Here is a 25677-nt window from a genome sequence, read left to right on the forward strand (position 1 = left end):
ATGTTTTCCTTCATACTAAACACACACTCATTTTAAAACAAAAAACAATTATGATCTTTTTCTTTTATTTCTGCAAAATTAAATATTTATGTACTTTGCTACTGTTGAATGACTTACTGACAGTAGAGGCGAATTTAGGAATTATAGTCACTGGGTGCCAACCAGAGCCGAATCCACATGATTTGATAGGGGTGCACGTGCATCCGTTAACTTCAAAAAAATTACGTGTATATATGTATATCTATCGTGAGATACTGACATAAAGTAGGATATAATCAATAGTGCACCCATAAGAAGCGTAGGGGTGCCCTTGTTTAGTTGGTTTACAAGCCAGAGGAACCACTCGCGAGAATATAATTCAATCGTATTTCATTATTTTTATTTTAAGTTTAGCTTATAAATCATATTCGAGCCATTAGTAACCAATTAAATACTAATTATTCGTTAATTATAGTAAAAATTTCGTTAACGATCTCAATTAAAATAGTATTGGTGCATCAAAATCTTCAAATTTTAAATTGTCTCTAATGCTCAGTAGACACATCGATAAAATCAATATTAGATTCAAATAGAATTATTCGTCTTGTGGTTGGACGGGAGAGCATGATTGGGTGACGGATGAAAACCTGAAACTTTAATTAACGACAACTTTTTGTTGTTCCAAAGTTAAAAGGAGAATTCAACAGTGAATAGAATTTTCTTATTATATTTAATCATATAAAAGAAAAACCAAAAAGTTAAATTAAATTAGTTAAAAATAATTATTGATTAACAGTTAATAATAAGTTAATAAAAAAAATCAAAATCAAAAGAGAATGTGCCTTGTAGTTTAAAAAAGAAACGTTGCATGTGGTTAAAAAGAAAAATATAAAACAAAAAAACGCTGGAAATGGGGTTGATCCCTTGGACTATGGCTTGTAAACTTGATAGTCTACCACTATACCAAAGAACACTTTTATTCTCTAAGTGGCACTGTTATTATTTATACATATGTTTTGTATAAATATAAATAGAATTTTTGTCGAAGTTCGTGGGTGGCGTGACACCCACACGGGCCTTGATAGACCCGCCGCAACACTGTTTTTCTCAATTTTTTCATTCTATTTTTTCATATCGTGGTATGTTTTTTTTTCTTCATTAATTTATACTTATGATATTAATTATTCTTTTTGAGTACATATTTTAAACTCTGTTATTTATTTTTCTGCAAAATTTTCTCCAGTTATATTGAACATGTACACATATAATACGTATATTCATTGTGAAGAAAATAATTATTATACTCCATTTCAAGAATTCATGTTTTGATATTTTATATTAAATTCTATAATGTGGAAATTGCCAATGTCTACAATGTGTTTGATGAAATGACAACCACTTGTTTTTATCTTCGTCAGTATAAAAATTGAAAGACAAGAGACATTGATTAAAAAAAGACTTATGGGTTTGTAATTTAATATTTCATTCTTCTTCATTACTAAAAGACTTGTATTGTATATTTCAACTACTACACTTGTTTTTTTCTCCAATAGCTTCAGCATTATTTCTCAAACAAAGGGTTCTGTAGCTAAATTTCAGCCTGTGTAAAGGTACCATCTTCTTCTTTGCTAAACTTTATTGGCAGCAGAATAACATGAAAATGATTAAGATCTAGCTTTTTGTTGTTCTCCTTTCAACAAAAACTACTCATTTGTATTTTAGTAATCTTGCACTTTTGGTATTTAAAGGACTTGTGAAGTCAATGAATTGTATTTTAGTAATCTTTGTTTGAATTCTAGATCTAGCTATTTGATTAGTCTCCTTTCAACCAAACTACTTCTTTGATCTCTTACTTCAACCTGTCTAACAAAAATATATTAAAAAGGTATGAACATGCTTAATCAGAGATCTCTATTGATTCTACTTCAGCTACTCTCAAAAAAAAAATATTACTATTATTTTTATCAAAATAAAAGAGTAATCTTTTTTCATTAGCCCAAGTCGAGATAGGAGAAAAATATTACTAGAGAGATTATTAATTTAATGACATTTTACTTAACAGTTGTGGGATTTTATGTTTGTGATTTCATGTCATAAACATTTTGATGTGCGATTAAGATTGACATTTCCAATTGTCATAGTCTAAAATTACTATATGTGAAAATAGTGATATTATTGATTATTCTTATCTTTTCATCTTCTTTCTCCTGTTAAAGTTTTATCTACTTCTTATTCATCAGGTTTTGAGAAAAAGTAGAATCATGGAAAAACGAAAAGATAATGAAGAAGCAAACAACTCATTGGTATGTTATTTTATAGAGTAAACTGTAAAAAGTTGAATTATAGATATGTGGCTTTAAAATGTATTATTTTGGCAGGTGTTATTTTCTGCTCTTAGCAAGGACATTGCCGATGTTCTGGTTTTCCTAGAGAATGAGGAAAATCAAAAAGCTCTTGACAAAGATCAAGTTGAAAAGCTAAAATTGAAAATGGCATTTATTTATACATATGTTCAGCTTTCTTATTCCGATTTTGAGCAGTTTGAAGATATAATGACGAGAAAAAGACAAGAGGTTGAGAATCTGCTTCAACCACTTTTGGATGATGATGTCCTTACTAGCCTCACCAGTAATATGGATGATTGTATCAGCTTGTATAAATCAGATGCCATCATGATGGATGAGCAATTGGACTTCCTCCTCTTGAATCTCTATCATCTATCCAAGCATCGTGCTAAAAAGATGTTTCCTAGATTGACACAATATGAAGTTCTTCAGAATGTATGTGGCAACATAAGAGATTTCCATGGGTTGATAGTGAATGGTTGCATTAAGCATGAGATGGTTGAGAATGTCTTACCTCTGTTTCAACTGATGGCTGAAAGAGTAGGACACTTCCTTTGGGAGGATCAGACTGATGAAGACTCAGATGAGGATCATCAGAATGATAGAGACTCTCGACTCTTCCAGCTAACACATCTACTCTTGAAGATTGTTCCAACTGAACTGGAGGTTATGCACATATGTTATACAAATTTGAAAGCTTCAACTTCAGCAGAAGTTGGACGCTTCATTAAGAAGCTCCTGGAAACCTCACCGGATATTCTCAGAGAATATATCATTCAACTACAAGGGCATATGATAACTGTTATTCACCCTAGCACTTCAGGGGCTCGAAACATTCATGTCATGATGGAATTCCTATTACTTATTCTTTCTGATATGCCCAAGGACTTTATTCATCATGACAAACTTTTTGATCTCTTGGCTCATGTCGGAGTACTTACCAGGGAGGTATCAACTCTTGTACGTGACTTGGAAGAGAAATTAAGGAATAAAGAGGGTAATAACCAAACAAATTGTGCAACCCTAGACTTGCTGGAAAATATTGAACTCCTCAAGAAAGATCTCAAACATGTTTATCTTAAAGCCCTGGATTCATCTCAATGTTGCTTCCCCATGAGTGATGGACCACTCTTCATGCATCTTCTACACATGCACTTAAATGATTTGCTAGATTCTAATGCTTATTCAATTTCTTTGATAAAGGAAGAAATCGAGTTGGTGAGACAAGACCTGGAATTCATAAGATCATTCTTTGTGGATGCTGAGCAAGGATTGTATAAAGATATCTGGGCACGTGTCCTAGATGTGGCTTATGAGGCAAAAGATGTCATAGATTCAATTATTGTTCGAGATGATGGTCTCTTACATCTTATTTTCTCACTTCCCATTACCATAAAGAAGATCAAACTTATCAAAGAAGAGATCTTTGCTTTAGATGAGAACATTCCCAAGGATAGAGGTCTAATCGTTGTGAACTCTCCCAAGAAACCAGTTGAGAGAAAGTCATTGACAACTGATAAAATAATTGTAGGTTTTGAGGAGGAGACAAACTTGATACTTAGAAAGCTGACCAGTGGACCGGCAGATCTAGATGTCATTTCGATCACTGGTATGCCGGGTTCAGGTAAAACTACTTTGGCATACAAAGTATACAATGATAAGTCAGTTTCTAGCCATTTCGACCTTCGTGCATGGTGCACGGTCGATCAAGGATATGACGACAAGAAGTTGTTGGATACAATTTTCAGTCAAGTTAGTGACTCAGATTCAAAATTGAGTGAGAATATTGATGTTGCTGATAAATTATGGAAACAACTGTTTGGAAAGAGGTATCTTATTGTCTTAGATGATGTGTGGGATACTACTACATGGGATGAGTTGACAAGACCTTTTCCTGAAGCTAAGAAAGGAAGTAGGATTATTTTGACAACTCGAGAAAAGGAAGTGGCTTTGCATGGAAAGCTGAACACTGATCCTCTTGACCTTCGATTGCTAAGACCAGATGAAAGTTGGGAACTATTAGAGAAAAGGGCATTTGGGAATGAGATTTGCCCTGATGAACTATTAGATGTCGGTAAAGAAATAGCCGAAAATTGTAAAGGGCTTCCTTTGGTGGCTGATCTGATTGCTGGAGTCATTGCTGGGAGGGAAAAGAAAAGGAGTGTGTGGCTTAAAGTTCAAAGTAGTTTGAGTTCTTTTATTTTGAACAGTGAAGTGGAAGTGATGAAAGTTGTAGAATTAAGTTATGACCATTTACCACATCACCTCAAGCCATGTTTGCTGTATTTTGCAAGTATGCCGAAGGACACTATAATGAGTATCTATGAGTTGAATATTTTTTTGGGTGGTGAAGGATTTGTGGGGAAGACGGAGATGAAGAGTATGGAAGAAGTGGTGAAGATTTATATGGATGATTTGATTTCCAGTAGCTTGGTAATTTGTTTCAATGAGATAGGTGATGCACTGAATTTCAAAATTCATGATCTTGTGCATGACTTTTGTTTGATAAAAGCAAGAAAGGAAAATCTGTTTGATCGGATAAGATCAAGTGCTCCATCAGATTTGTTGCCTCGTCAAATTACCATTGATGATAAGGAGCACTTTGGGCTTAATTTTGTCATGTTCGATTCAAATAAGAAAAGGCATTCTGGTAAACACCTCTATTCTTTGGGGATAAATGGAGACCAACTGGATGACAGTGTTTCTGATGCATTTCACCTAAGACACTTGAGGCTTCTTAGAGTGTTGGACCTGGATAACTCTTTTATCATGGTGAATGATTCTTTGCTGAATGAAATATGCATGTTGAATCATTTGAGGTACTTAAGAATTGGGACAGAAGTTAAATATCTGCCTTTGTCTTTCTCAAACCTCTGGAATCTAGAAATCTTGTCGGTGGAACATAATGAATCAACCTTGATACTATTACCGAGAATTTGGGATCTCGTAAAGCTGCGAGTGCTGTTCGTGGATGATTGTTCTTTCTTTGATATGGATGCAGATGAATCAATATTGATAGCAGAGGACATAAAGTTAGAGAACTTGAGAATATTAGTGAAACTGTTGATTTTCTATTCGAAAGATACAAAGAATATTTTCAAAAGGTTTCCCAATCTTCAGATGCTTCAGTTTGTACTCGAGGAGTCGTGGGATTATTCAACAGAGCAATATTGGTTCCCGAAATTGGATTGCCTAACTGAACTAGAAACACTCTCTGTAAGTTTTAAAAGTTCAAACACAAACCACAGTGGGTCCTCTGTAGCGACAAATCGGCCGTGGGATTTTCACTTCCCTTCAAATTTGAAACAACTGTTGTTGTCTGACTTTCCTCTGACATCCGATTCACTATCAACAATAGCTAGACTGCCCAACCTTGAAGAGTTGTCCCTTTATGATGCAATCATCCAGGGAGAAGAATGGAACATGGGGGAGGAAGACACCTTTGAGAATCTCAAATTTTTGAACTTGCGTCTACCGACTCTTTCCAACTGGGAGGTTGGAGAGGAATCCTTCCCCAATCTTGAGAAATTAAAACTGCGGGGATGTGGTGAGCTTGAGGAGATTCCACCTAGTTTTGGAGATATTTATTCATTGAAAATTATCAAAATTGTAAATAGTCCTCAACTTGAAGATTCTGCTCTCAAGATTAAGGAATACGCTGAAGAGATGAGAGGAGGGGGCGAGCTTCAGATCCTTGGCCAGAAGAATATCCCCTTATTTAAGTAGCATTATGGTTGAAAAGTTGATTGTACTTTGCAGGGTACATTGTATATGATTAAGAAAACTTTGTTGCAGTTATGAAATATTTTTGTGGATTTCTCAAAGTTTCTTCAACAAAAATTATAATTTTTATAAATGCACGTATCATTTGTTGATTTGTCTATTTCTTTTATCGCAAGCACACATGTGAGTATAGATTTGGCATAATACATAAACATGACCTTTTAACTTTGGATTTACACGAGTAGGTATTAAATTGAGAAAATGAACAGTCATCATACCTATGTAAGTGTTTGTTTATCAGGTTGACTCGTACTAGAACAATAAAATACCTTCTTCTAAACGTTCAACAAATTAAATGGGATTTCAGCACTCAAATGAATGAAAGGTTCCCATTTATCTTCAAGGAGAATTACAACAATACAGGACCACAAGTACATTGACAGCATCATTTCAACAGAAAAAACAATAAGAGTTGAAAATACAATAGTTATCCTTAGTGATATAGCACAACAACAAGAGTTTAAACTCATTATTTGTAATTAATTGCTGCAAAGTCACTCAACAAAAGGTCAAATCAATGGCACATGCGCTTCACTGCCACCATAACCAGCACTGCAACTACACAAGGCTCAAGCAAGTAAATGCAGGTGAAAGATCAGCATAGAACTAATACCTGAAGTCTTCCTAAGAAGAAGCCAAAGAGAAATCCCATTGCTATATGGAGTCGATGTTGCATCTTCATCAATAATCCAAACAAAACCAGGAGTGTCGAACCTCCTTCCTGACACTGTCCTCTATATATAAAGTTTCTCAACAGGGCAACTTTCTGATCTCGTATCCGGATGACCCCTCTCGTCTATAACATCAACATTAAGCCATGGCAACTTCTAGGCTAGCAGCATACATGCTTAACTTACTGAACAATTAGACATCCAAAGGGATCGCATTGTCTCCAGCTTTGCAGCAATAGCCAACAGAGCCTCATCGCCAAAAGGGCAGTCTCTAGTCTCCAACTTACGGAGGCTCTCACAACCAGAGAGAACATAGAGGAGGCCTAGATCACTATCTCCCGCAAAAGCTAAGGAAAGCATCTCTAACTTCTTAGCATGGACCCCGATGTACTCAAACACACGATCTGTAAGGAGGCCAGAAAAAGAAAGTCGCTGCACTTCCTTGCACTGTTGCACAATGGCCCCAAAACCAGTATCAAGTGGTTCAAGGATTAAGTAGTCAGGAGTTTGAGGCTCGATATTACACAAACAATATCGGATCATGTTAGGACGGTTCCTTGCAATACTAACTAAGGCGTCATTTGTCATTTGGCGGCAGAAGTATAAAACTGACTGAAGCTTAGGGCAGCCCATTGAGACAGCTACAAGGCCTTGCTCTGTCAAGGATACATTAGGTCCTGGAGCAAATAGATCAAAAGGAAACACCCTAAGCTCTTGAAGTTCCTTACAAGTGTTGGCAATCTCCTCAAGACCGCTATCTTCAATGTAATCTAGCACCTGCAATCACATCCATTCCAAGTGCCTTAAAGCGTAAGCTGGATAACTAATTATGCAGCAGATCCACTGGACAAGAAAAGCCTAAAAACTAATGGAAGCGTCTAACCCGGAAAAATAAACATGAATTGTCAAAGTATAGGATTCGTGCAACACTAAGATTCAACATTAACTTATTCTTTGTATCGCAGACCAGCAAATTATTCAAAGAGTTCACTCGACATTAATTGTTTAGCTATGTTATCTCAGTAAACACTGAAGTTCATTACGTTGTTTATTTATCCCTGGCATTATCAAAATTAGCAAGACAATTAATAAGTTAGGATAATTGTTCTTCTCTTGGAAACTTGTGTGTTTACAACCAACAATCAATTTATCTATTTTATCACAAACACAGTTAATGTAGTGAGCCATGACTATTGAAATGACGCAATAAGTATACAAAAGTAAAACACAAGCTAGAACCTACCTCAACCGCTGCAAATTGAAACAATTGCCAATGAGCTTGCTAAGATCAGGTATTTGAATGGTAGCATAGCTTAAATTCAAAGAGGTGAGTTTGGAGTGGACTGGATAAATAGTTGGAAAGTAGGCTGGCACATCATCCCAAAACCCACTCAAGCCTTTGAGTTGATTACAGCCTGAAAACGCTTGAGATACATTTATGAAAACTTCAGAAACATCAGCCTGCATGTCAGCAGAGTAGGATCTTCTACCAAAATCAACCAACTTCGAAGCATGACGAAGTAGCTTTGGAAGTTTCTCAATGGGAACAGCACGATTGAGCCGAAGAGTCCTCAAATAAGGAGAGCGAGCAACTAGTCGCTCCAAAGCTGAGAAGCTGACCACAGAAGCCAAACAAGCAATGTTAAGTGAAACAAGCGATGTACAACTATCAGGAAAATGACTAAGCCAATGGCCACTCAGGTCTTTTGCTTCACTTTCTCCCAGGTCCAGTTCTCTCAAGTTCCTGCAGCAAATAACCAGTTACATTGCTTCTATAGTTTTTATTCCCAGCCCTAAACAAGAATAGCAGCAAAAGATGGTCCAAATGTAAGAGGAGTTGTCATAAATCAAATGGAAAGAGAAAAAAATGCAACATTAATTTGATAACCATGTTACAAGATGTTCAACCCTTTCAATAATTGAACTACTTATAATACTGATCCAGTAGGTCACACTTTCTGTGCATCATTGCTAGTAAAGTGCAGATATCAAAACAAAAGTTCAATTAGATTCAGTTTCTGCTTAGTTTTTAAAGGTGGACGAAATCGTGCCCTCTTACATCCCTTTCGTTTGTTGTAGCCAAGTCATACAACTATATGCTCTTGCTTCTTTACCCAGTAAGCGAATCAAAGTGCTAAGGCATTTCTTCGCTACGGCGTTCTTGCTACTCTTTCCACCAACTACTATGAAATACCATCAATCAAGCAAAACAGAGGAATGAACTGAAAGACTTAACACTAAGTGTTTGTTTACGAAAAGTTCGAAGTTGTAAATCAAATTTGGAAAACAACTTATAACTCGCTTTCGAATGTTGAATTATATTTTATTTTCAAATGTACCCTGATTTTTTGGTTATAACAACCCCAACTTTAATATCAGCGACCAACCAGAGATAAAGATTAACAGTGTTGCTTCAGCTGATGGGGAAACGCATGCTCGATGAGAAGAGATTGTTCACACAATGTGGGAGGGCTAAAGTACTCAGACGAGAATGCTTCACAGAACCTACTACTTCCTCAAACCCTCAATTACTAACAAGAAACATTCAAACCCCAGATGCAAAGATTAGAACTTTTCTCACCAGAAAGACTAAAGTACTCACACAATAATGCTCCACAAAACCCACTGCTTCAATTACAAGCAAGAAAAGTTCCTCAGATGCATAGATTAAAACTCATCCCAACCAGTAAGGGCTGAAGTACTCAGACACCAATGTTCCACAAAACCTTCTGTTCTATCAAATCAGTTTAATGAAGTCACCGGCAACGGCTAAAGTACTTAGACAACAGTGCAAAGATTTGAACTCTTTTTCACCAGTAAATACTAAAGAACTCAAGCAATAATGCTCTACAAAACCTACCATTTCCTCAATTACAAGCAAATACAGGTATTAAACCCCAGATGAAAAGATTAAAACTTTCTTATGAATGGCTCTTTTTTTTTTCAACCAACTATTAAATACGATATTACTTATGTAAAATTTGATACTTATATTACTCACTTTCAAATCAGTTACGAAACGATTTTTTATATGAAAAAGAAAGAGGTGGAAATGTGTTGGGTTAACATGAGTCAAGTGTTTGGGTTACTTTTTTATGTCATTGTACATGAATGGACACGTGTCCGATGAACATAACGAGACGAAAAGTAATACATTTTGGCCGTAGAAATTTAAGGAATTTAATGATTTAAAAAGTAATCAATTACAAATTATAATTTGAAATGATTTAAGATAGACATAATTAAAATAATAATTTGTATAATTATTGTTATTATTATTACTATTAGAGGGTTAATTCAATCAATTTTATTTTTAAAAAAATTAAATTATACAAAAATAATGTAAATTGTGAATCTTTCATACAATAATGACAATACTATTTAAAATTCACACATTTTTTAATTTCGTCATATAACATATTAACATACGTTAATACTATTAAATTGTGAAGAAAATTATTCGTATATTACGGCTAAAAGCTAGTTAGATAATTGATTACGATATACAATCTTAAAAGTTTTCAATAATTCTAGTAAGTTTTAATATATATATATATAGAATAATTTTTCATAACTTAATTTTGTAAAATGATTTTAAATTCATCTATGACTATAACTAAAAATACAAAAATCTTATTGTATTAATTAACCTGATTGAGATTTTATATTCCTTTTTTAACGAGACGTTTTGGAATATAGTAAAAAGTAGTTGGAAATTTGTTTAAATGTTAAAAAAATAATTTTCTGAATACTTTTCAACAAATTGGTGTTGTTTTCAAACCAAATCATTTGATTTAAAAATTATTCTTGTAAAGAAAAAAAAAACTAAAAAAGTGAAGTTGAAAGCAATAGTTCAAATCAATTCACACATTGTGGGGTTGTAGCATTAGTGAATGGTCGTTTTCTATTTATTTTATTTATTTTTCTGTTTGCCAAATGTATTTAAAGTGTAATTATTGTATGTGATGAAAATGGTGTAAGGAGAATCTCATGATTCCTAAGTAATGCTCCTGTACTTTTCTTTTTTGTTTTTTATTCGTCCCTCGATATTCGATAAATATATTAACATTCAATTAATTTTTTTATTTGAGATTTTATGATTTGAAGTAAGTCTATTTTAATAAAGATGATTTAATATAGAAATAATTGTATATAATAGCAAATTAATAACCTAAAATAAATAGAGTAGCTACGATTTGATTCAATTGTGCTCCATAGCAAACGTTAGCCAAAGTTTGTCAGTCGCCTCTCTCCCAAAAATCTCGCTCGCACTCTCCCATTCTCGTTCATCACTCTCCCTCTGCTCGCCTCTCTCGCTTTATACACAGAAGTGTATAAATTGTTTTTCTGTTTTGTATAAAGCGAGAGAAAATTGTATCTACACATGCAAAAATATATATCTTCATGCTATACACTTTATTATGCAATTTACAAACATTTTACGTTAATTCAATTGTAGACAAATGTAAATTTTATACAAATATTACAACGAAAAAGGCCAACGAATTATACAATTGCATTGAAATACAATTTTCTCTCTCTTTGTACAATAGAAGTGTATAAATTGTGTTTTTATAAAGCGAGAGAAAAACATATATCTTCTTCCTTTACACTTATAATTATACAATATATATACATTTTACTTCAATTCAATTGTATGCAAAGTAAATATTATACAAATATTGCAGCGAAATAGGCAGCGAATTATACAATTGCGCATTATACAATTGCAGTGAAATAGGATAACGAATTATACAATTACAGCGAAATAGGCCAGCGAATCATACAATTTAAGCCAGCGAATCATACAAGTTATTCTTCATATGGCAGACCAGTAAATTATTCAAATAGTTCACTCGACATGAATTGTTTAGCTATGTTATCTCAGTAAACACTGAAGTTCATTACGCTGTTTATTTATCCCTGGCATTTATCAGAATCAGCACAATTAATAAGTTAGGATTATTGTTCTTTCTCTTGGAAACTTCTGCTTTTACAACTAACAATCAATTTATCTATTTTATCACAAACACAGTTCATGTATCCCTTCTCAGAAGAAAAAAAAACATATAATGTATCGAGCCATGACTATTGAAAACACGCACCAGCAACCGGTATCGGATAACTCCCCTGAAATTTGAACCTGAGTTCTCTCAATCACTTCATTGACTTCAAACTGAGACTATTGAAAGTTTGATCAACTTTCTTATCTCTTTCCTTTGTGGCAGATAAGCATACTTGTGCACCGACAAAGTTAAAGGTCACAATTATCCACTGAAGTCAAGTTAAATGTCATTTTTCTAGTAAGATTTTAATCAAGCACATTATCTACTAAATATATAGCGAGTTAGTATCATTATACTTTGTCTACAAATTAAATTTCGACTACTCTGGGTAAACAAGCCATATAGTATGCTATTAATTTATTTAATTGAGAATGAATGCTTGTACAGTCCCAATGTCAGTTGACTGACTGACTTGTTCAAACGTTATTTATATCATTAAAGTGACTGGACTATGTGTTAATTTTTTTTTATATTTCATTATAACAATTAGAATTCTACGTGTACATGCATTTAATGAATAACAAAATTTAACAATTACAAATAAAATTATAAAATTGTGACAAAAACATCAGATGAGGAATCTTATTTTAATGTATAAAATTGATCAACAAATTGTAAATTTAGAATTTTAGATAGTAACAAAAGATTAACTTTAGCCTAAATAAAAATACAATTAAAACAATCAAAAATTTATGGAAAATCAAATTAAAAAAGTTTAATCACAATAACATCAAACGAAGATTCTTATTTTAATGTATAAAATTTATCAACAACTGTAAATTTAGAACTTTAGATAGTAATTAGCCAATTTGCATTATATATAGTCACAAAAGATTAACTTTAGCCTAAATAAAAATACAATTAAAACAATCAGAAATTTATGGAAAATCAAATTAAAGAAGTTTATAGAGAGAAAACACATACAAAATAAACAAAGAAAAAAACATGCGACAACATACACATTCTTTTGAAAACTTTAATCATATAACAATATGTATATGGGAAAAAAAGAAATACAAAATCACTATATACTTTTTCGAGTTTTTGGCGACAAAACTCCCATAAACAATTATAATTCAAGAGACTTCTTCATTTAGTTAAAGTATGAATCAAATAAAACAATAATGATATAAGTGGCACTATTTAAACTATAGAATGAAAAAAATAACTTTAGTTAGAATACTCGTGAAAGAAATAAAGATGTATATGGATAAAAATAGAGTATTTAGATGGTGTAGGTTATGAAGATGAATATGTTATTCCTTATTACAATGAAAAGAAAGAATACAATAACTGCAATTATTATTCAAAATAATAGTAGCAATTAAAGTTGCACCAAGTAATTTGTCTAAAGTATTATTGTGAAAAAATGCAAATCTTTAGTGGGCAACTGGGCATTGATTATGGTCTTCATATATTGATTTAACTCAATGATCTCGTAATAACTAAAATTTTTAATATTTAGTGTGGCATGTAGAATGATTATTATTTATAAATAAATATTTTATAATATTTTAATTTAACACAGGATAAAATGATAATCTAATTTTATACTTTATTATTTAAATATTTTTTTACCCTTCAACCAAAAACAACCTCCATAGGGAAAAAAAATAGACAAATACAATGAAAACTTATCAAACAGTGTAATATAACACCAAAAGATTGAAGAGAAGACACCATATCAGAAAGAAAATTCATGCATTAGGATTGTATCATATATAGCCAAAAAGAACATATACAATGAAATTAATTTTTATACAATGACTATTAATCAAAGAAATATAATTTTTTTAATGAACAACATATCTCAAAATTGTAGTCCACCTTACTTTTTCTTCTATTAATATATCGACATATTATCTGAATATAACAAAAAATCATTTAATATAGAAGGAAGAATCATAATTAACAAAACTAAAACGGGAAGAACAAGAAAAAAAATTGTAATCTAAATCGTGACTTACTCTTTCAATAGATTTATTGTACGTTCATCTAAATGTTAACATAGCATTTTCAAATGTATTAGAACCATACTGTGCCATCATATAGTTTTATGCAATAAAGAAGACCAAGAAATTTTTTGAAAAAAGGGTTAGAATATGAATTCTTGTGCTTTTGAGTGTTCTTGATTTGTGTTGTTATTTTCTTTCTCTATGTCTTAAATATCTATATATTTCAATAATACGTGGAAGATGAAAATAATTCAAGTTAATTAAAAAGAGTGAAGTAACATATGAAAGTTCAAAAGAGTGATCTTTTCATTTACAACATTCATTGTAATTAATGTAAATTAAGTAGTGCCTTCAAAATTTAAAACTGAAAAAACCTTTCAACTTCAGTAATTAAGTGATGCATGAATAAATAGGAGTAATAGAAAGACTTTAGGAATCTTATCATTGTTTTCTAATTGAAAGTCATTGACTGAATAAATTAAAATTTTCTCCCTAACTTTAAATACTTACGAAAATTAAATAGATATATATATATATATATATATATATATATATATATATATCATTGTGTAATTAAAATATTTATAATTAATTAAATAATAAATTAAATCTTAATTTAGTAAAAGGGCAAAATAGTAATTCAACTTTTCACTATAGAGCTTTCCACTTATAATAATATATGATTATTTTAATTATTCTATCACATATGCATCTTCTTTTTAACCTTAGAGAAATATTGTACATATGATTTATGAAGAGAAAATAATAGTACTCTCTTTTTCATAAAATTTCTCTTTGAATAATCAATATAAATGGAGCAACACAAACTTTTCAAAATGACTTATTCTAGATATATGATCAATTTGAAGAATGAATGTTTTCACAAATAAATAATAAACTAATAAGATCAATAGATTATACAATATAAACGAAAAGTCAAATAAAAATACATTTAAAAAATTACATGTGATTTTTCTCATTTAGTTATTCCTCTCACTACTAATAAATAATAATCTCGAAAATATATTAAACCTAAAGTAAAACACTCTATCGATAGTCGCAAATAAAATTAACTGATTAATCTTTCATTATGAATTTCATCAATGATTAAGAAATATAGGAGAACATGAATTGTATATCACTAATTTTCATATAGGACACAAGATATTCCACTAGAAAAGAAAATCATAAGAAAGTATATCCATCAAAATATTAAAAAAGAATGTACAAAATATTTAAGCTTGACAAGAATGAGCGGATAAAAATAAAAGGAAATTATTGCAATACAATATAATGAGCAAGATTAATTATTTTGCTTGATAATCTCTCATCCTCCTCTTATCACTTACATAAAGACCATGCTAGGTATTTTATAGCAGTAGGTAAGATGACTTTTGAGTAGATAAAATTAATTTGCTTTAAATTAGTTCGATGATTTTAGTCCATATCAAATTTATGTAAAGGAAAAACTCTCCAAATACTCTTGATTTTTACAACAAAAGAGAAATTAATTATTAATGTGAATTTGATTCATCCACTGATTTAAATGAGTCATGATTAAATATTTAATTATATTTTATATCATTTATTTTAATTATTTTAATATAAAGGTAAAATGGTAATCCAACTTTGCGCTTTGAATCTTCCCACTTATAATAATATATGATATATGATGTTCATTTAGAAATCACCTTAGTACTTAACACTCAATCAATAGAATATAAAAATTCGGTGTGTCATCCCAATTAGGGAGGATAAATTGGCAAAGACAATATGTTGATTATTCACGTTTTAAAATTAATGATGTGGTCGAAAAATAATTGATCAGGTCTAAAAAATAATTTTTTCTAATTGGAAAGTTCATAAATATATCATTTAACTTAGTCTCATTTTATATTTATGTTCTCCAATTTTGAGTGTGCACAAATAGACAGTTAAATTAGTATAAAGTTGAACAAATAGACACACGAGTCCTACTTGTCATAATACATGTAAGACACCACATAGGACACATATTTTCATGTAAGATGTCAGTAGGACGTTTGTGTCTATTTGTCCAATTTTATACAAGTTTAAGTGTCTACTTGTGCACATTCAAAGTTGGAGGGCATAAATGTGAAAGGAGATCAAGTTAAAGGGCATATTCATGTAATATGCCTAAAAAATAATAGCATGAATATGTCTTTTCTCAAACGACAATGACATAAATGAGTCAAGCTACATAAATAAACTTTTCTCAAAATTAAATAACATATTTTTTAAGAATTCATCACCAACTTAATTATCTACTCAAGACAAGTCAAGAAAAATCTAAAATATTCCGGAGTTATGGAGAATTGAAGGAAGATCTCTAAATGTGTATTCTAGAGAGACTAGTCTTCTAGATAGGGTAATTCTAGAATTAAGTAATTAAAGGAATATTCTAGGATATAGTAGAAAAATATGTTTAGCTAGATTGTTCTATCACCTCCTATGAATAGAGGTGGTCCATTTGAGTTGTAGGCAAGCTAGCAAGAAACGAAGTAATAAAAGTAAGAGAGCAACCAAGAGTGAGTGCTCAAGTAAAGAGTGTTGCTGAAGCAAACAACAAGTGTGGTAAAGTTGTAAGATAGAATCGAAATCTTAATTTGATATAATAAAATTCAAGTTATGAGGAATCGATATTACCATGTCGTCTCCACACCCAAAAATATTCAACATTTTTCCCTTTTATTTTATCAAAATAGTCCAAATTTGATCATACATAGCATGAAAAATAAGAAATTAATACTCTTTCATGAGCAGCGATCTCTCCAGTTCAGCAAGAAAAGGGTGATTTTTTTTGCATAAAATATAAATGTACCCTTTAACTTGACCTCATTTTACGTTTATGTCCTCCAACTTTAATTTGGATATGCACAAGTATACACTTCAACTTATATAAAATAGAACAAGTAAACACACGAGTCCTACATGACACAATACATGTAGGACACCACGTAAGATAAAAAATGACATGTAGGATATCATGTAGGACATGTGTGTTTATTTGTTAAACTTTATACAAGTTTAAGTGTGTATTTGTGCACGCCCAAAGCTGAAGGTGATAAATGTTATTTGAAGCCAAGTTAAAAAGACATATTTATGTATTTTGTCTTTTTTGTAATATCTATCCATATCTTTGACGGATAGAGTTATGCATGGAATTAATCGAAGTGCGTGCAAATCGAAAGTGGACGGTATCATGTGAAATTGATTGAAATGTGTGCAAGTTAATACGGTCAGCATGATTAAAAAAATCAAAAAGAAAAATTGTCACGACCCAAATCGAGCCGCGAGTGGCACCCACACTTATCCTACTATGTGAGCGAACCAACCAATCTAAACCCCAACATTTCAACCATAATAAACAGAAAATAATGCGGAAGACTTAAAACTCATTAACGAAATCAATTAATAACTTCTAAACTCAAAACTTATCATTCCCCAAAATCTGGAAGTCATCATCACAAGAACATTTATCCTCAAATTACTAAATCTAAGAATGTCTAGGAAACTAAAACAAATACAAGAGATAGTCCATGTCCGAACTTCAAGGACATCAAGACATGAATAAGAGAGAATCCAGTCCGAGCTAGGAACAATAGCTCACCCTGAAATCTGACGTGGTGAAGACTGGCTAGAGTTGCTATTGAGTTGAAGACGACGGCACGTTTGCTGCACTCCACAAATAACAAGAGAAAAACATACAAGTAGGGGTCAGTACAAAACACGAGTACTGAGTAGATATCATCGGCCAACTCAAAATAGAAAACAGTATATATCAGATAATATCATAAATCAACTACAATACTCAACAGGTAGCAACAACAAGTACTATAATCATTGATAAATAACGCCAAGTACACCCATGAGGACTCAAGCCTCCATACCATACTCATTTGGGAAATAGGTTCATTAAATTGAGTACATTAACATATTTCAAGATTCATTCTCTTTACTATCCTAGTGTCGGAACGTGACACTCCGGTCCCCTCAATATTCATTCATCTTACTATCCTAGTGTCGGAACGTGACACTCCGATCCATATATTATCCTGGTGTCGGAACGTGACACTCCGATTCATATACTATCCTGGTGTCGGAACGTGTCACCCGATTCATATACTATCCCTATTTCATTTTTAGTCTGTTTAAAAAAGAATTATCCTTTACTTTTTTGACAATATTTTAATTTTAACTTTTCATGTAACATGTTTAAGACCATAAGATTAAATGACATTTTGATACATATGACATAATTTTAGTTTAGAACTACAAGACTAAAAAATCTTCTTTCTTTTCCTAAACTCCGTTCCAAGTCAAACTAGATTATTCTTTCCGAAATGGAGAATGATCTATTTTTTTTAAAATAAAAATTGGAAATGGAACTTATTTATTTTTTTAAAAAAAATTAACTTTTGGAGTTTTCCACTTCAGTAATATAGAAAAGTAACATATGATAATGTCGTTGTCACTCAAAATTAGAAGCACCAAAAAGATGATAGATGTATAATTCAAAAGTCAATGAATTGTATTTTAGTATTATGAATGAACAAACTGTCAAGATGTATATATATATATATTTTATTCTTGTTAAGTTGGCCTTTCAAGTAATTAATTCATTGTTAGCCAGTTGAATTAATAATCTCATTTAGGAATCTTCCTATGTGAATAACAAGACTTATAATAATAATAATAATAATAAAGTCCAGATCTTGTTTCAACTACATTAATTGGATCATTTGGCAAACAATTACTCTGTTTCTGAAACAAGGAGCAGGGCTTCTAATATTGCAGAGGTAATTAGTTCATGCTTCAAAACTCTCTTCTTCTTTTCTTATTTTCATTATTGTTCTTCCTTATTCTTTAATTTCACGTTTCCGCTAACAAGAACGCAGCCTACACCCAACATTAGTATAGAAACATTAGTGGCTCAAATCCATGATCTACACACACATCATCTTCATTCACAAGCTAATTAACAATCTCCACAAGTCTATCAACTTGTAATATGAATATACATATTTACAAAATTGATGAAAAAGACTTGAAAAGTCAATGAATTTTATTTTAGTCTCTATTATTATTTTGATTCTTAATTATGAACCTATCAAAGCGAAATACTGAATTTGGGTGCTTAAATATCAAGATTGATTAGACACTTCATATTGTGCTAAAATTTTGCATTTCTTCCTGTATATTTATACTCGTACATAATACACAAGAAAATTCTTCCAAAAAAAAGAAGATAAACTATTTGTACATGTAGATCTAGATCTATATATCCCGTGAAATTAATCGAAGATCAAGATAGTTTACAAAACTGAAACTTGTTCAAACTTGTTCATTCCTATCAAATTTGTATATATGTGTATATATATATTTCCATGTTTTTATAGACTTGCTAAACCTTTAGCTTCAGATCCTTTGATAATTCTAAGCCTTTCGCAAGAATTGGTAAACCTCACCCCAACCAAAAAAATCAAAACTTCAAATTATTTTTTTTAAAGAAAATAGTTTAAATTTTAATTTCAGTTTGAGAAAAAATGTCTTGCTGGGCCAACAAGATAGTGCTATGTAGGTCAAAAATGGGTAGAAAATTATTTATAAAATAAGTTTAGCGGGTAATAGGATCTTAGTATTGTATAAATAGGTCTCTGCGATTTTGATCATAGTTTGAGAAGGTACTTGTGCATTATCCCTATTAAGTATTTACTTTTGAGAACATATCAAGTGTATGCCATGAATTCAAATCTGTTGGAATTTTTTGATATAAACAGGCAGAGTATAAGTGGGCGTTTGAACATTAAAAATGTGAAATTAGAATAAACTAATAATAAATACAAGATTGAATAATGGTATATGGAAATTGGCCAAGTGATGTTTGGACATGAATATAACTGGGCACCTAACAGTGTGACCCATGAAGTGACTGAGAAATGATAACCATTTGGTTTTAGGTTCAAATCTCAGTAGATTAAAGTGTGAAAGTTGGTCCGAACACTACAGTAATAAAAAAATCATATATTTATATACAAGAGAATCCTAAGACCACCTATATGGCGCCACCACAAGCAATATTTTTTTTTTAAATTTATTTATTTCTAAAACTAGCCTTCCTCTTTGATGAAAAGATTTGTATTTTATGAAAAGTTGTGACTTTTATCAAAAGTTGTAACTTTTATGAAAAGTTTTGACTTTTATAAAAAATTGCGACTTTATGAAAAGTTGCGACTTTAATGTAGAGTTGCGACTTTTATGAAACGTTGTAAACTTTACGAAGGGTTGCAATTTTTTTAAATAGTTGTATCCTTTCTAATAAGGCACAATAAATATTTGTTCACACTATCCTTTGTTGTATATAAATAGAGGAATATACTCTTTGGTGTGTTTGGTATGATGGAAATTCCTTGAAAAATGTTTTCCCCGAAAACAAGTAGATATTTTACTTATTATCTTATGTTTGGTTGGTGAATAGATAATATTTTCTGAAAAAATATTTTGGTGTTTGTTTTTTGAATGAAAAATACTTTTGAGAAATGTCTTTTAATTTTTACTAGAGTTGAAAATAATTTTTGAAGTTGAATTTATTTTTTAAAAAAATAAACTTAAAATTTTTTCGTGGTAGGGGTGGAGATGGGCTGGTAGGGGGCTAGTGGAGTAGGGTAGGGGTTCTCTAGCTAAACTTTAGCCTGTGTGAAGGTACCATCTTGCCTTCTTTATTCACGGCATAATAACAATGAATTTGGTCGATGAATTGTATTATATTAATCTTGCAATTCTAAATATCGCTATTTGTTGTTCTCCTTTCGACCAAACTACTTCTTCAATCTCTTACTTCAACCTGTCTAGCAAAAATATGTCAAAAAGGTATGAGCATGCTTAATCAGAGCTCTCTATTGATTCTACTTCACCTACTCTTAAAAAAAAATTTACTATTATTTTTATCAAAATAAAAGAGTAATCTTTTTCCATTAGCCCAAGTCGAGATAGGAGAAAAATATTATTAGAGAGATTATTAATTTAATGACATTTTACTACCTAAAGTTGATATTTTAAACATTAATCTTGTACTCCAAAACACTATTTCTATCACTGTTTTCTTTACTTTTACTTTATAGACTTTTTTGTCAGAAAAAAGTTAGACGGATACATTTGATGTTGTTTTCCATTCTCATTCTCTCTTTATTCTTTTTTCTTTACATTCACACGCACAATAATTTTCTTGTAGGCTCCTTATAAGCCATATGCACATAGACGAATCTAGGATCTGATGTTTACAAGTTTCTATGTCGACGTCATATTAATATCGATAATAATTAGATTGACAATCACATATTTATAATTATTAAGTCGATAACGTTCTTCTTTGTATAGGTTGGAAAAGTAATGGTAAACGAGCAGGACTCCTTTTTCTTTTCTTTTTTTTTATAATAATTAACAGTTGTGAGATTTTATGTTTGTGATTCATGTCATAAATATTTTGATGTGTGATTAAGATTGACATTTCCAATTGTGTGAGTCTAAAATTACTATATGTGAAAATAGTGATATTATTGATTATTGTATCTTTTCATCTTCTTTCTCCTGTTACTTTTATTTACTTTTTATTCATCAGGTCTTGAGAAAAAGTAGAATCATGGAAAAACGAAAAGATAATGAAGAAACAAACAACTCATTGGTATGTTATTTTATAGAGTAAATTGTAAAGTATTGAATTATAGATATGTGGCTTTAAAATGTATTATTTTGGCAGGTGTTATTTTCTGCTCTTAGCAAGGACATTGCCGATGTTCTGGTTTACCTAGAGAATGAGGAAAATCAAAAAGCTCTTGACAAAGATCAAGTTGAAAAGCTAAAATTGAAAATGGCATTTATTTGTACATATGTTCAGCTTTCTTATTCCGATTTTGAGCAGTTTGAAGATATAATGACTAGAAAAAGACAAGAGGTTGAGAAACTGCTTCAACCACTTTTGGATGATGATGTCTTTACTAGCCTCACCAGTAATATGGATGATTGTATCAGCTTGTATAAATCAGATGCCATCATGATGGATGAGCAATTGGACTTCCTCCTTTTGAATCTGTATCATCTATCCAAGCATCACGCTGAAAAGATATTTCCTGGAGTGACTCAATATGAAGTTCTTCAGAATGTATGTGGCAACCTAAGAGATTTCCATGGGTTGATAGTGAATGGTTGCATTAAGCATGAGACGGTTGAGAATGTCTTACCTCTGTTTCAACTGATGGCTGAAAGAGTAGGACACTTCCTTTGGGAGGATCAGACTGATGAAGACTCTCGACTCTCCGAGCTAGATGCGGATGAACCAAATGATAGAGTCTCTCGACTTTTCAAGCTAGCACATCTACTCTTGAAGATTGTCCCGGTTGAACTGGAGGTTATGCACATATGTTATACAAACTTGAAAGCTTCAACTTCAGCTGAAGTTGGACTCTTCATTAAGCAGCTTCTAGAAACCTCTCCAGATATTCTGAGAGAATATCTAATTCATCTGCAAGAGCACATGGTAAGTGTTATTACCCCTAGCACTTCAGGGGCTCGAAACATTCATGTCATGCTGGAATTCCTGTTGATTATCCTTTCTGATATGCCCAAGGGCTTTATTCATCATGACAAACTTTTTGATCTCTTGGATCGTGTTGGAACACTTACCAGGGATGTATCAACTCTTGTACACGATTTGGAAGAGAAATTAAGGAATAAACAGGGTAACGACCAAACAAATCGTGCAACACTAGACTTGCTAAAAGATATTGAACTCCTCAAGGAAGACCTCAAACATGTTTATCTGAAGTCACCGGATTCATATCAATGTTTCTTCCCCATGAGTGATGGACCGCTCTTCATGCATATGTTGCACCTACACGTAAATGATTTGTTAGATTCAAATGCTTATTCAGTTTCTTTGATTAAGGAAGAAATTGAGCTGGTGAAGCAAGACCTGGAATTCATAAGATCATTCTTTGTGGATGCTGAGCAAGGATTGTATAAAGATATTTGGGCACGTATTCTAGATGTGGCTTATGAGGCAAAAGATGTCATTGATTCAATTATTGTTAGAGATAATGGTCTCTTACATCTTCTTTTCTCACTTCCCATTACCATAAAGAAGATGAAGCTTATCAAAGAAGAGGTTTCTGATTTACATGAGAAGATTCTGAAGAACAGAGGTCTCATTGTTGTGAACTCTCCCAAGAAACCAGTTGAGAGCAAGTCATTGACAACTGATAAAATAGTTGTAGGTTTTGAGGAGGAGACAAAATGGATACTTAGAAAGCTCACTAGTGGACCTACAGATCTAGATGTCATTTCGATCACTGGTATGCCGGGTTCAGGTAAAACTACTTTGGCATACAAAGTATACAATGATAAATCAGTTTCTAGCCATTTCGACCTTCATGCATGGTGCACGGTCGACCAAGGATGTGATGAGAAGAAGTTGTTGAATAAAATTTTCAAACAAGTTAGTGACTCAGATTCAAAATTGAGTGAGGATATTGATGTTGCTGATAAGCTACGGAAACAACTGTATGGAAAGAGGTATCTTATTGTCTTAGATGACGTGTGGGATACAACTACATGGGATGAGTTGACAAGACCTTTTCCTGAAGCTAAGAAAGGAAGTAGGATTATTTTGACAACTCGAGAAAAGGAAGTGGCTTTGCATGGAAAGCTGAACACTGATCCTCTTGACCTTCGATTGCTAAGATCAGAAGAAAGTTGGGAATTATTACAGAAAAGGGCATTTGGAAACGAGAGTTGCCCTAATGAACTATTAGATGTCGGTAAAGAAATCGCCGAAAATTGTAAAGGTCTTCCTTTGGTGGCTGATCTAATTGCTGGAGTCATTGCTGGGAGGGAAAAGAAAAGGAGTGTGTGGCTTGAAGTTTTAAATAATTCGCATTCCTTTATTTTGAAGAATGAAGTGGAAGTGATGAAAGTTATTGAAATAAGTTATGACCACTTATCTGATCATCTGAAGCCATGCTTGCTGTATTTTGCAAGTTGGCCGAAGGACACTATAATGACAATCTATGAGTTGAATGGTTTTTTGGGTGGTGAAGGATTTGTGGGGAAGACAGAGATGAAGAGTATGGAAGAAGTGGTGAAGATTTATATGGATGATTTAATTTCGAGTAGCTTGGTAATTTGTTTCAATGAGATAGGTGAGTACCCGACTTACCAACTTCATGATCTTGTGCATGATTATTGTTTGATAAAAGCAAGAAAGGAAAATCTGTTTGATCGGATAAGATCAAGTGCTCCATCAGATTTGTTGCCTCGTCAAATTACCATTGATGATAAGGAGCACTTTGGGCTTAATTTTGTCATGTTCGATTCAAATAAGAAAAGGCATTCTGGTAAACACCTCTATTCTTTGGGGATAAATGGAGACCAACTGGATGACAGTGTTTCTGATGCATTTCACCTAAGACACTTGAGGCTTCTTAGAGTGTTGGACCTGGATAACTCTTTTATCATGGTGAATGATTCTTTGCTGAATGAAATATGCATGTTGAATCATTTGAGGTACTTAAGAATTGGGACAGAAGTTAAATATCTGCCTTTGTCTTTCTCAAACCTCTGGAATCTAGAAATCTTGTCGGTGAATAACAAAGAATCAACCTTGATACTATTACCAAGAATTTGGGATCTTGTAAAGCTGCGAGCGCTGTTCGTGAGTGCTTGTTCTTTCTTTGATATGGATGCAGATGAATCAATATTGATTGCAGAGGACACAAAGTTAGAGAACTTGAGAATATTAGGGGAACTGGTGATTTCCTATTTGAAAGATACAAAGAATATTTTCAAAAGGTTTCCCAATCTTCAGGTGCTTCAGTTTGAACTCAAGGAGTCATGGGATTATTCAACAGAGCAATATTGGTTCCCGAAATTGGATTGCCTAACTGAACTAGAACAACTCAGTGTAAGTTTTGAAAGTTCAAACACAAACCACATTGGGTCCTCTGTAGCGACAAATCGGCCGTGGGATTTTCACTTCCCTTCAAATTTGAAACAACTGTTGTTGTCTGACTTTCCTCTGACATCCGATTCGCTATCAACAATAGCGAGACTGCACAACCTAGAAGAGTTGTCCCTTTATGATGCAATCATCCAGGGAGAAGAATGGAACATGGGGGAGGAAGACACCTTTATGAATCTCAAATTTTTGAACTTGCGTCTACCGACTCTTTCCAAGTGGGAGGTTGGAGAGGAATCCTTCCCCAATCTTGAGAAATTAAAACTGCAGGGATGTGGTAAGCTTGAGGAGATTCCACCTAGTTTTGGAGATATTTATTCATTGAAATTTATCAAAATTGTAAAGAGTCCTCAACTTGAATATTCTGCTCTCAAGATTAAGGAATATGCTGAAGAGATGAGAGGAGGGAGCGAGCTTCAGATCCTTGGCCAAAAGAATATCCCCTTATTTAAGTAGCATTATGGTTGAACTTTGCTGGGTGACATTGTATATGACAAATATCATTTGTTAATTTGTCCATTTGAAGTGACTATCTGAAGTTCATATTTTTAAACATTAATCTTGTATACCAAACTACTATTCCTATGCCATGTTGTTTGCCATTGTCGTTCTCTCTTTGTTGTTTTTCTTTCCATTCATACACACATTAATTTTCTAGTAGACCGCATATTACTACATCTGTATTATCCGTATGCAAGAGGAATCTAGGATTTGATGCTTACAACTATTTGTGGCGACCTCATGTTAATATCAATAACAATTAGATTCACATATGTATAGGATTTTGACAGAAATTGAGGGATTCACATGAATTCATAGATTACTCTGTTGATTTGACTTTGGCTGTCC

At 32.4% G+C, this 25677-nt stretch overlaps 2 protein-coding genes and 1 pseudogene across 5 annotated transcripts; 2 read left to right on the plus strand and 1 right to left on the minus strand.

Moving 5' to 3' along the window:
• The first annotated feature begins 1451 nt into the window (after positions 1–1451).
• Positions 1452–6148, plus strand: Mi-1E (NBS-LRR resistance protein-like protein). Of its 2 annotated transcripts, XM_069298675.1 has the most exons (3): positions 1452–1589; positions 2220–2282; positions 2358–6148. In XM_069298675.1, the coding sequence occupies exons 2-3, from the start codon at positions 2241–2243 to the stop codon at positions 6048–6050; spliced, it is 3735 nt and encodes a 1244-aa protein (XP_069154776.1). In that variant the 5' UTR covers positions 1452–1589; positions 2220–2240; the 3' UTR covers positions 6051–6148.
• Mi-1F (NBS-LRR resistance protein-like protein) lies at positions 1460–25439 on the plus strand. 3 transcript variants are annotated; one of them, XM_019214133.3, is made up of 3 exons: positions 1460–1589; positions 21439–21501; positions 21577–25439. In XM_019214133.3, exons 2-3 carry the CDS (start codon positions 21460–21462, stop codon positions 25282–25284), a joined length of 3750 nt encoding a protein of 1249 aa, XP_019069678.2. In that variant the 5' UTR covers positions 1460–1589; positions 21439–21459; the 3' UTR covers positions 25285–25439.
• On the minus strand, positions 6418–8747 carry LOC101267122 (protein TRANSPORT INHIBITOR RESPONSE 1-like; annotated as a pseudogene).
• Positions 25440–25677: the final 238 nt, after the last annotated feature.

The sequence above is a fragment of the Solanum lycopersicum genome, chromosome 6 (genome assembly GCF_036512215.1).
Source record: "Solanum lycopersicum chromosome 6, SLM_r2.1".
NCBI classification, from domain to species: domain Eukaryota; kingdom Viridiplantae; phylum Streptophyta; class Magnoliopsida; order Solanales; family Solanaceae; genus Solanum; species Solanum lycopersicum.